The sequence below is a fragment of the Polypterus senegalus genome, chromosome 2, assembly GCF_016835505.1.
Source record: "Polypterus senegalus isolate Bchr_013 chromosome 2, ASM1683550v1, whole genome shotgun sequence".
Taxonomy (NCBI): Eukaryota; Metazoa; Chordata; class Cladistia; order Polypteriformes; family Polypteridae; genus Polypterus; species Polypterus senegalus.
Genome location: NC_053155.1, coordinates 59974850 through 59988368, shown reverse-complemented (window position 1 = coordinate 59988368; position 13519 = coordinate 59974850). Strand labels below are relative to the sequence as shown.

Sequence of the window (13519 nt, the reverse complement as noted above, 5' to 3'; positions counted from 1 at the left end):
AGAAGTCTCCATGTTTTTGCTTTCTTACTCCCAAACACACGTACGCACCCACAGAACAAACAACAGGCACGCTCACACATTTTAGCACAAACATATTTACACACACACAGAGAACAATTAATGCTCAGGCATACACATAGTATACAGGCACACACATTGAATAAGTTCAGCACAGACATATTCATATACACAGACATTAGCGAGCCAGGTACCTTTGATGTTAAATACAGTGCACTTTTTCTTTTTCGCATTATATTCTTCTCAACGCTTGTTATTCTTTTTGGTGCTATCCTCCTACATTTTTCTGAAGGCTGCTTTACTTATCAGACTATAATATAAAACAGCCTCTCATGACGTTAACGGATGTTAACTCTAACACGATTCTACTCAGCTCGAAACGGCGCTGGTTTCTAGATCAAGGAGACTCCATTGGCGAAATGACTCGGCGATAACGAGGAATTGCTTCCGTGGCGATCCATTCCTGCGCCAATTAGGGCAAATCCAACTATCAAGAAATCACGCGGTTCGATACTACAGCAAGACGGCACTCGTCAAAAAGACTAAACTGTCATTGAGAATATTAACTCAAAACAAACAACATGTAAGCTTCAACATAAATCACAAATAAACTCGAATCATGGCATAAGTGCTAACTACTGCGCCACCACACACTTTAACACTGAGCGATCGTTGCTTAATCTGTATGGCATTCTCTTTATACATTGCTACGTGTACTGCTAGCTGCTCGCAATTTTTTTAGCCAGGTCTTTATCTCTTTTGCCTCCTCATCTAACTTCTTTATAATAATCATTAACCATACACAATCTGCCTGACCAGTAGACAAGCGAATGTTTTCTATTTTAGCCGCCTTTGCCTCCACTTTCTTTTCTACTTTCTTATACTTCTTGTTGCTACGGCTTTTCTTTTTGGTTTGCTCCTCTCCTTCCTCCTCCTCGGAGCTCTCAAGATGAAGATGAGCTAGTTGAGCCAACTTCATGCCGTTTTTTTTTTATTCAATTTTTCCCATTCAGCAAAGGTAAGAAGCAAATGAACTTCTGCCTTTGCCACTTGCTTCTTTATCCCTCCGGACTTATCCACAAGTCCCTTCTTTTCGGCCATGTTTAGGAGTACCCCTGTGGGTCGTCCATCTATCTCTCCCTTAGGGACTTTGGCGTTAATTAGCGCTCCCCATAATTTCTTTCTATTTACTCCCCCTGTTCTATTAACCTTGTCTCTATCGTCCAACTTTGTCAATTCTTGCCTCATTGCCTGTTTAAAGCGAGGATCAATAGCGTAATCCGTAAATTCCACACCATCCTCCCCATCCAGTTTCACTTGTCCTGCTCCTGCATCATGCATGCGTACCAGCCATGTATCTACTGGCTCATTTCGCCCTTGGGCGTAACGTGATCTAAATCCTTCCTTTTTTTGTACAGTATAATCTTCACAAACATCTCCTCTCCTAACATTACCGTATGCCACCATAACGTCTACGACGTACCACGGGTTTAGCTTGCAAACTCGGGGGATTCAGGTCTGGCTGATCATCTACATCATCATCGTCCCAAATGTTACCATCCCCTGTCTCGGGATCCCACTCATGGACATTCGCTGCAGCTACAAGCGCTTTATCCTTCGCAACATCCAGTCTGCGCCTCTTTTTCGAATTCACCTTGGCTATGCATAAGGCTGCCTCATCCGCCAACTCCTCGGTTCTCTGTACTCGCGGTAATAACACAGCCACGTGGGATTCAGCCATTGAGGCTCGCCCTAACGCATCCGTCAAGTCCATTTGCATTTTCTTAATCTCCCTTTCTTTTTCGTCTACCAGGCTGTCCAGACATCTAACTGCCGTTAGTAAAAACCACCCCCGTGTATGCAAGCCCGTCATGGGTTCTTTTACATGCACCTGACCTTTCTTAAGTGCGGCTAGTACATTCACTGGTGTTGGGGGGCCTAAACTTTGCCAATATTGTGCTAATTCCCCACGTCTCAATTCTCTAGCGCAGTCTTCCCATACCGTTTCCTCCCAGCCGGGAAGAGGTAAAGGAGCCGTGCCAGGGTTTTATCCTTTTTCTTAGACATCTCTGATTTCTTTTGCCTCACTCAATAGTTCAATATTTTACCAGATTCCCCAAAATCCTGCAAGTGACACCAAAATGTTTTGTTTCGGGAAAATGGTTCCAGGGATATGAACATAAGTAGGCAAAGAATCAGAGAGAAGAGGTCCAATACTTCTATTTTGTTTACTTAATCAATTATAACATTTAAATACATATGAATGGGTTATAGAAATAAAGAGACAAACTTATACTTACAATAACATACATACATACATACAGTAAAATACATCAAAAGACCCAGAGCCATCATCCCAGACCAGTAGACTGAGGGGGCCCGCTTGTCAGTCTTGTCAAAGGATCAACCCATTTAGCCTTTCATTTACCGGGCGGTGCGCGCTGTCCCCACGGTTGAGCCTCCAAAGAAACTGAGGGCGGAACCTTCCCTTATATACTAATTGAGCGTCCTTGCCCAAAGCGCTTACGTGTAAGCAGTGTATACAGAAGTGATTAGTTTCAGCACACACACCTTTCCACGGGACGCGGTGTTGTTTTGCACTTGGTCCTGATGATGACGACACCTGGTACCAGGAGGCACACAAAAATAAGAATTGCGTAGTGAAACCCCTTGAAGTGAAAAACAAGTCAGCATGCCCCTTTATCCTGACGGAGACGGCGTCTGGTACCAAAAGGCACACAAAAATAGTGAAGCCCTCGAAGTGAAAAACAAGTAAAAAACAAGTCAGCATAACCCTCTGGCCATATTCCCAGTACTTTTCCTTCTTGAAGCTGGTTTTTGTGCTGAGCGACCAACGCCCATCTGCTCTCTTGATCCCCCCCTCTCTTTAGAAAAATCCTTCCATTACAGATACGGACAGTACTCTAAAAAATGCTGAAAGACTACCTTCACATTGTTCCCTTCTTTGCGGCTGCTTTATCGCGGTGCGCATACTTAAAAGCCCAATTTTATTATTGATTTTTTGATTGTTTGCTTTTCTGTCACGCGCTCTCTCTCTCTCTGACATTCTCTGCTCCTGACACCGCTCCTTTGAAGAGAAGATATGTTTGCATTCTTTTAATTGTGAGAAAGAACTGTCATCTCTGTCTTGTCATGGAGCACAGTTTAAACTTTTGACTAAAGGGTGTTATTTCATGTCTAGAGGGCTCTAATAATGTTAACATTGTGGGAGAGTTTATAAGGGCTTAAAATATATAAAAATAACCATACAAACATGTTTTTTACTTCACAGATTTTCACCTATCGCGGGGGATTCTGGAACGCAACCCCCGCAATCGAGGAGGGATTACTCTATACAGTTCTCTAAGTGTTTTAAACTCTGAGGTTTTCCAAAGGTTAAATACTGTGTATGTTTGAGAGGGTAGAAAAGGGTGATTATCTTGTAGAGGTGTGACAGATAAAGCTTCTCTACCTTGAAGTGCTTTCTGCATTGGTTCCATATTCTGAGTGACTGATGGACAATAAGACAATTTGTATTTACGGGGGCACAAAGCAGGGCATTTAAGGATGTACTGCAAGATTTTATTTCTATTGCAGTCCATGCTTGTGTATATTCATCAATTTGTGTCAATGTCCATGTCTTTATAGCTTGTATGTTTGCCACCCAGTAATAAAACTGAAAGTTAAGTAGTGCCATGCCATCTTCTGCTTTAGGTCTCTGCAGAGTTGCCTTTTGAATGTGTGGATGTCACAAATTCCAGATAAATGAGGTTATAATTGAGTCTAATTTCCTAAAGAATGGTTTGTTAATGTTTATATGGATGCTCTGAAATAGAAAAAAAAAGCTTGGGAAGGATGCTCATCTTGGCAGTTTTGATTTTCCCTGCTAATGTGAGGTGGAGAGTGGACCATCTGTTCACATCTTGTTTGATTTCTTTCCATGCTGATGATAAAATTGTGTTTAAAAACATCTTTATATTTACTTGTGATGCTCATCCCCAGATATTTAAACTGTTCTGAGAACTTAAATGGATAGATATCCAGTCTATTATTGTGTGCTAGAAGGTTCACTGGAAAAAGCAGACTTGTATTCAAATTGATTTTGAGTCCAGATATCTTCTGAAATTCTGCTAGTACCTTAAGGACTACTGGTAAGGATGTTTGTGTATCTGATATGCACAGTACCATATCATCTGCATATAGTTATATTTTCTGTTCAAGTCCCTCTCTGATATTCTCCTTTATCCTTGATGAATTTTGAAAGTGAATGACCAGTGGCTCAATGGCAACTGCAAACAGCAACCTTGTCGAATGCCATGTTCCAGTTTGAAGTAGTTTGAGATAACATAGTTAATACAGACAGAGGATTCTGGATTGGTATAAAGTAGTCTTATCCTGGCACACACATTTGAGCCAAACACAAATTTGTGCAATGTGGTGGTTAGGTAGTCCCATTCAATCATGTCAAATCGAGTTAGGGTACAATGCTGACTCATAATCAATAGGTTAAGGGTTCTATTCCAGCCGCTTCCAAGAATGATTATTTTGAGTGGTACCCTAATCCGATTTCTTTTTCTTTTTGCCCAAGTTGAGCTGTGGCGGTGGGGGGGATGGGATAGCAGGCTGCTTGTTGCTTGTGCTGATTGACACATTTACGAAACAAAAGATGCTAATGGAGAGGTGCGAAGGAATTTAAGGTGGCCAGGAACTACGAGTTTTTTCATAGGCTTCAAAGCTTCTAGTAGTAAGGTCTGGGGAATTTCCTGCCCATGGACCCAAAATTTCGATGTTTTGTTCCCCAAGCCACTTAGTTTATCACTTTTGCTTTATGGCATGGTGCTCCACCATGCTGGAAAGGGCATTGTTCATCACCAAACTTTTCTTGGATGGTTGGGAGAAGTGAAAACTTTGTGATATAACTTGAATGTGTTACTTTGCATTATACTTCTCTCTAGTATACTTGATATAAATTCTGTAAAAAAAAAAAAATTAAAATGGATCAAAGCATGCTGTATATTAAACAAATTCTTGTTTTAATGTAATTATAAATTTCAAATTCTTGCTAGTGAAAATATGCCCTCATGTTAATGAATTAGGCTCATGTTATTTTTTTACAGGATTTTCTTTTAAGGTAAACATACACACATGTGAGTGGCATCAATAGTTTAGGATTGACCTTTTGACTGGTGGGTTATTTTTGTTTTTTTTTTTTTGCAGGGCTTGCACTTGACCTCCTCTTTGCTATAACAAGTGGTCTTGCTCCATCATACCTGTTTTTTGCTGCTTCTCGATTTCTTGTGGGTGTTATGAATGGAGGGATGGCTTTGGTTTCCTTTGTACTATTTAATGAGTATGTGGGCAGTGCATACTGGGCGATAACAGGTATTATGAAATACTGCATTATATCTGTTTTAAACACAACAGTTTGAACAGCACTGTAATTAAATACGTCAATGTCATTTTTGCATTAATTTGGTTTACTTCATAGTGCAAATGAAAGCGTCTAACTTGCATGAAAATGTATATTATTTAGTTCTACTTGGCAGCAGAGACAACCAAAAATGGCTAAAATAATTAAACCTTATATATTATATAATAAATCCATGCAAAATTTCATTTTTGAAATTCAATAATATGTGCTATATTGTTAAGAAATTTTTATTTCTTTGGGATGCTTCCTTTCACTAGTGGTGATATTTTGATATCATAGATCAGGGAATAGCATAATAAACATTCATATTTGGCTGAATTTTATTTTTGGATCAATATATTGAGATGTTCTTGTTTTTAATAATTTTAATTTAGATTAAGTGCATATTGTGATAACAAGTGTAAGTAAAAAAATCTACTGTAATGTGGACTTCAGCTGTGTATTAAAAAATGTATCAAAAATACTTGCATGCTAAAACTTAATTCAATTGCAGTGCATCTCAAAAGTGACTCGGCGCTTTACAGTTTGTACTCAGGAGCCAGATTAACTGCAGTAAGGTGGGAGTAGCTTTTGAATTTTGGTATTTAGTCATATCACCAGTAAGAAATCATTCAGGTACACAGCCTCATTCATTTCATGTCCTTAAACAGAGAAGCCAGCGACTATTCCAAGTCAGCAAGCTGTATATTGTCCAGTTGAACAAAATTGGAACTCCTTTGGTGCGTGTCTTGACAAAGTGCTTTAAAAAATCAATTTCTTCTTCATATTCTTCTTCAATATTAGAGAGAACTATGCTGTAATCCAAATGTCCTGAGTTCTTTTGCTGCTGCATTCTAAGGGGTGTGGGGTGCACAAATGACTGATTAGAAAGATGTAGCCCTGATCAAGTGTCTGAGCCGGCACCAATGGTATTATAACCTAGATTCACTTGTGGAGGTGAGTAGAGGGTGTGAGAGAGGGAACAGTTACCAGCATTCTCACAGAAATCTGATTGTTATAAGTTGGGGTAGGTTTTCTTTAGCTCATCTGGATAAGGTATTATTTACCAACTTTAAAGTTGACAGGGTCACTGCTTGCATCTCTAGGGGAAGATGTGAAATCATGAGGGAAAGGACCCTGAATAATCATTTGCCAATGCCATAGTGTGTATTCTTCTTTCCCTCTTTTAGACATACTTGCTTATCTTTACTGTTGTGGAAAAATCATGCAAGCCTTCACATTCTGACTTCCATTGTGAGGTTTCACTTCCAGTGCAATACTTGTTAAGCTGTCCATTTTTCACAATACTAGGTTGTACAGATGTCCTTTTTCTGCCACTGCATTTTCTTTCAGTCAGTGAATTTCATTTAGGAAAGACCATTTGACTTTCACTTGGCAAGCCAAGTTAGTGCAGTGTACAGTGTGGTAGTGAAAGTATAGTATAATCTCAATAAGTAACGGTGACATTTGAAGTGTTGAAAATGAAGAGAAATGAGATGCAAGTTCACCAGCTTGTATATTTCGTATATTTTTTGCTTTTATTCCTTCAAGAGTCACTTGAGTGTCCAGTGCAAGTGAATCAGATGCTGGGATGCAGTCCATACACCAGAACCCTTCCATTGCTGCTTTAGATAAATTAACCATAAATGTACAAAAAAATCAATTCTTTGTAGATTAAGGGGAAAGTAGCAATTAGGTATGCATATATAAGACTAAATTTACTAATTTTATCTACATATTATTATTGTAAATAACTGACATTATCAGCCTGCAGCTAAACTGTGTTTGAGCTTAATAGTTATAAAGGAAAGGCGAAGCTCCTCTTGGTGATATAAACATAATGGATTTAGAAAGGGAGCTGCAGTTGATTTGTAGGCTAAAGATTGGAGTCTCCGACCATGCAACATGACTGGAGTGTGGTAAACAAAGAGGCTGATTGTGCCACAAACAGCAATGACAGGGCAGGATTACAGCTTGTGCATGTTGAAAGAGTTACTTAGTGGTATAACACACAACAGACTGAGCTGGGCTTATCTGGACCCAAAAGAGCCACTTTTGCTTCTTTGTGTCCTTAGACAGGAATTTTTAAATCGTTAAGATTAGTGTCACCTTTGGTATTCCAGTTTTGCAACCAATCAGTTCCTTTCCAAGTTCTTATTTATTTAGGTAATCTTAATGAATTACTATGTCTTGATTAATAATAAATAGATGTGCATTGTATTTCTTCTTTTGGTAATTATTGGGTACTACTCTATTGGGTTTACTTTGAAAAATGTTACTGTCCAATTTTCTTAAATATAATTCACACACCCTCCACCACTAACACATATAAATCAGTGCCATTTTTTTTACACTGCTTGAATTGGAATCTGCTGTATAAGAAAGCTAGTATGCTACCATAAGCCCATTTAGGCTACATTTTTAACTAAATTGTAAAGTAATGTTAAAAAACATGTTTTTAATGTAGTGTGCAAACACATATACCATAGTTGCATTCTGTTGATAATGTTAGTTTTGAATGAGACTAATTGTTACAAAAATATTTAATAAACAAAAATGAAATAAATGACTCTTGGGTGAAGTAACTAAAATGTGAAGTACTTCAGCTATCATATGGTTGAACAGACCTGAAAGTTAAACCATGCATACATTTTCTCACTTGTTTTGTTTATGCTCATCTCTTTAGGTTCTCTGGCTAACATCTTTTTTGCACTTGGAATCTCCATTTATGCATTATTGGGCTATTTTATCCAGTCCTGGAGAATTCTGGCTCTTGCTGTGAATGTGCAGGCTGTACTTGTGCTTTCACTATCACTGTAAGTTTTAAAAAGTGTAACTTTTTATTGTGGTTGGTGCTCTTGCTCTGTGCTAGATATCTGGGCATTTCTCAGACACTTACTGATTTGACTATCTGCTATTTGAAAAAAAAACATTGAAGTAATTATTTGTGGTCTTGCTAGCGTTTAGCCATAATTAAGCTGGTCTACATTCAGATAAAAAGAGCCTAAAGATATACATCAATAATGAAATGTATCTCCTGGGAGATAAAGCATTTTAATCTTATGCTGTTTTAACCTAATCGGTAAAAAATTATTCTCAACTAAAATTGTGTGACTATTTTGTGTTGCCAAAAGTATAAGTGTATAATATAGTAATGAATTAACATTTGAAAATTTTCAGTTTATCATTTTTTAGCTTAGTTCACTACATGTTTTTAAGAAAGTTATTAACATATTCACAGTGCAGAATCACTCAAAAATTAGTAATTGTTCACTAAATCTACGCATGTGTGTAGATTGTAGAAAAATGTTTGGAGGTTTAATGTTATTTTAAAAGTGGAATTTTACATTTTGTAATTTGATCTTTTCCTTCTTCAATATTAATAACTAATTAGTTTTATGTGTCCTTTCCCTATTACTCATTAGGTTTTACTTATTACACATCTCCCTCAATGTATCGATTACTAGTCTTCCCAACTCTTTAGGTTGGAAGACAGTTTCCACAATACTGTACTACAGTATATAGTTCTCTGGAACATTTAAATTCAAAATAATTATTTTTATAGTGCTCTTAACTGAGAAAAATCTTACCTCTTGCACAAATTTCCAGCTGTGAAGATATGAGCACACTGATTATGATGAACACACAATAAAACAGCAGTTTTCAATATGTTTAACATAAAATTATAACAAGTCAATTAACATTAATATCCTACATTATATGTGACATCCAGAATTATACTGGCACAGTGTCCAGGTATTGTTCCTGCCTTGAACCCTCAGACTGCTGTAGTATGCTTTTGCTACCCTGAATAAGTGTGTTATAAAAATTGACAAATTATTTTTTACAACTGGGTTATGGTCAGTTGATAGTGAAGTAGAGGAAAGTAAAATTTCCAGTCAGCAGTATTCCAGGAGAAAATAAACTTTCACGAGAGACAAAATTACAGTCCAAGTTAGGATTCTGGTAATCTGCTCCAACATATTCTGAACATTCTAATTTGAAGAATAAATCCTTGAATTTTTGGATTCCAAGGCCCACAGGGTCTTTCTCTTTGACACTTCCCATTTGCAGGAGTAGTATCTTGGCAATGTATACAGTATCATAGGCTTCACATGACACAGCAGGATACCAGGAAGAGAAACCGAATAGGGAAGAGTTGTAAATGTTTGCAATGATTGTCAGCCTTGTATTTTTGTGGAAACGACTAACAAACAGAAATGTAATATGTATAGCTATACCTGCACTACTTGGAATATTCTAAACTAAAGTACCGAGTCTTCATGCTGGATTTAAATGTGAATATGCTCATCAGTTGGCAATTTGTGGAGTAGTCACTAGGAAACAGATTTAAGGGATTGGACAGGAAAAAGGCTAATGACAAGCCGGGATTAAAACCTAGAGAAGCTAGCAAGAACCAAGGCAAATAAAGCCAGAAATGTTAAAACAGAAATCCTATTAGAGGTTAGGTAAAGCATGATGTCCTAACACTAAAATCTTGTCAAAAGTGCCCTGGTCTTGAAAGGTAAGTGCAAAACAGTGCACTCTATATTATAAAACAAAGAGCAAGGAAGTACCAAAATAATGTCCCTGTCTTGACATATGCTGCACTGTACAAGCACTAAGTGTCACAAACCCAAGCTGAACACAAACTATTCTCATATTAATGAGTTTCAAGATGGGTAAAACCCAAAATCTCAGAGCAGACAAATCAATACACAACTTTGGTTTGGCGTAGCTAAAATATCAACTTCATGCTGTTGTGTTATTATTAAATAAATTATTTTGACATTTGAGGTGGAAGTGGGGGGTGCATTAATTTTCTACATAAAAAATGTGTTCTAAAGGGAATAATTTTTTTATATTTTTTTAAAAACCCTAGCTTGTTTTTGACTTTTAACATGGAGGTTAATTGGCTGGGGTTACCATATATTGTGAAGAGATTACTTCAATTTGAAAAATACAAAAGTTATCCTTTAACAAAATGCAATAATAAATGGAAATACCAACTGGTAGATTTCTTAACATGTTAGTATATTTTCCAGCATTGCATGTTCCTGTATTGTAGAATTTGTTGTTTAAATTAACATAAATTTCAGCGTGATCACTTAACATAACGTAAATGTGCCTGTCTTACTAGTGCTGATTTTGGGGATATAGTTAATCCAAGAACATTGCAATGCATGTGAATAAATCCCTGCTTTACAAACTTGCCTGTTTTTTACATTTAATTTTATTATATGTTTTCTGTGTGGATTTTTATCTGGGTATAATTTTGTTGAACTATGTATACACATTAAAATGCTCGTGTGGTGTCCCTTATCATGCCCAGAGGGAGACTACATTGAGAGTATGCTGTACTTGCGTGCATTGCCCTTTCACTGTAGGATTAATAGGTTTTTTTTTCTCCCTGTGATAGTTGTATTTATTGGCTCCACACTGGTTACTGCAATTAATTTCTTGCCAGCTCTGTGTGTTGTTTAATGACCAAAGCACAAGTTAATTTAAACCTTTTTCTACTTTTTTTTTAAAATTATTTTACCATATTTACAGCTGTTATCCATTCAGCTCTTAGGCTTACTTTGATTGACTGGATCTTGTGTGAGCTGTGTTATGCAAAAACATATTGCTTTTGTGTCTGTATGTACAGTATTTGTTTATACAATTTTTGTTTCTAATGCTTACTTTGTGTGTGTTTTAGGTTTTTTTAATGAATCTTCAATTTTTCACTTAGGTTTTTTCTAAAAAAAAAATATAAGTACATTCCATAATGTTTGTGACAAAGACACAATTTTCTTATAAATTTTCCCCTTGATTACAAATCAAACAATTCAGATATGATTGAAGTGCACATTGCAGACTTTCATTTAAGGTTATTTGCATACATTTCGGTTACAACCATGTAGAAATGACAACACTTTTTATAAGTGGTCCCCCAATTTCAGGGCACCATAATGTTTCAGACATAGCAATAATTGGTATCTTAAAGTAGTCATATTTATTACTTTTAGCAGAGTAAACCAAGGAAAAAAATATGTCTCTGTCTCAAACATTATGGAGGACACTGTATAATTAATTCCTTGTCCATTGTTTTGCAACCATTTGCTATAGGAGGCACTCTATTATCTGTTCTAGTTATCATTTTGTTCAAAATGTATCTTTTAAATCTGAAATGTATTGTACTGCAAATAATCTCCAATTATTCATAAGTCCATATAAAAAGTCTAATTGATGCATTGATGAGAGTCCTTCAATAGTGAATTGCAATGCATCTAAGCATCATTTTTTTCACCCTTACAAATTACATAATGTTGGAGCACCGATTAGTTTTCCTATTTATTATAACAGTAGACATCAGATTTTTGTGTTTAAAAAAAAAATCTAACTCTTTGACTCCGTGACTTTCTCACTACACTTTTCATGCAGTCTGTTTCTTTCTTCATCCCAATTTAGCATACATTTTTGTGGTGACTCCATCACACCTCCAACATCCTGCTTTTTCAGTTACTGTGACAGGGTCATATCCTTTCTTACTTTGCATTTGCAGCATGTTTGACAGTGTTGTTTAATGGTGAGTTAACACCAAAATAGTAAAGAAATTTCTCCCAGTTTATTGTTTTTCCTCCTAAAAATATTAAAAGCTTAATGGCCAGGAGGTCAGAAAGTGCAAGCCTATATGCAGCTGCACTGTAAGGCCTAGGGTAGCTATAAAAATGCATCATTTAGTTCTGTTCAAGCTTATTCTGTTTCTTTTCCATATTGTGACACACATCTTTTATACTGGGCAGCACTGTGGCGCAGTGGTAGCGCTGCTGCCTCGCAGTTAGGAGACCTGGGTTCGCTTCCCGGGTCCTCCCTGCGTGGAGTTTGCATGTTCTCCCCGTGTCTGCATGGGTTTCCTCCGGGCGCCCCGGTTTCCTCCCACAGTCCAAAGACATGCAGGTTAGGTGGAATGGCGATTTTAAATTGGCCCTAGTGTGTGCTTGGTGTGTGGGTGTGTTTGTGTGAGTCCTGCGGTGGTTTGGCACCCTGCCTAAGATTGGTTCCTGCCTTGTGCCCTTTGTTGGCTGGGATTGGCTCCAGCAGACCCCCGTGACCCTGTGTTCGGATTCAGCGGGTTGGAAAATGGATGGATGGATCTTTTATACTTACTTTTCCATATTGAGATACATATCATCTGTCATCTATATGTGTTCATTAGTTAACCTCCTGTGTTATGATATGCTATTTTAGTCTTTTGAAGGACTTTTTTTCCTAACTCTGCATGATTTCATTTATGTTCTACAGTTTTATGGGGATATTTGTTTGACCAAAAGTAATTTGCAGTATGATACGAGGCAAACATAATAAATTTTCATTTTGTTTGTTTCCATGCTCAGATTCATCCCTGAATCTCCTCGCTGGCTTTATTCTCAGGGGCGACTAACTGAAGCTGAAGCAGTTCTCAATTTTATTGCTAAGAAAAATGGAAAGCAAACTTGTATCCTGTCATTTAAACACTATTCTAAAAATCAGAAAGGGAATGTGTTAGATCTTATATGCCACAGGATTCTTCTGAAGCGCACATTAATCATGATGTATGCATGGTGAGTCAAGATTCAGAGTTTGAGTATGAGAAGATCTTTTTTTTTATTTAGGAAAAAAATTATTTTTCTATTTAAGTACAGTTGTGTGTTGCACATTTTATTTTCTGCATTGTTTTTACACGTGTGTATATTGTATTTGTATGACAGCTAGCTTTTTATATACTTGAAGGCAATGGAAAGGTGTACAAATTAATTGTCTAATCTAATTTTGAGATGAGGAAGCATTTTTTTCATACCCCTTAATGTTAATTGTAAATGAGCAAGCTACAGTTAATCGTTACACAGAATTTCAGGTACGGTAAGAATAGCATGGCAATCTTCAAATTATTCTGGTTAATATCTCGAATAAATTGGTTTCAATAACTATTTTTCCTGTTTTTACTATTGAAATATATGGAGCACATCCACTGTTTGACGGGAAAGCAACTCAGAAGCACAGGGACTTAAGAATGACCTTTTTACCACTTACAAATGTACCAAAAAGTAGCTGCTGCAGACTTGCAGA

The 13519-nt window shown here is 37.0% G+C and overlaps 1 protein-coding gene across 2 annotated transcripts in view; it reads left to right on the top strand.

The window, feature by feature from the left end:
- The window catches only part of LOC120522963 (solute carrier family 22 member 15-like), a 51814-nt gene that overhangs the window by 20418 nt on the left and 17877 nt on the right, over positions 1–13519 (top strand). Inside the window, exons 4-6 of one of the 2 annotated variants that reach the window (XM_039743816.1) lie at positions 5236–5400; positions 8115–8244; positions 12808–13014. In XM_039743816.1, coding sequence (XP_039599750.1) covers positions 5236–5400; positions 8115–8244; positions 12808–13014 — 502 coding nt within the window. The remainder of the gene's footprint in view (positions 1–5235; positions 5401–8114; positions 8245–12807; positions 13015–13519) is intronic. The other variant, XM_039743817.1, reaches the window with a different exon arrangement.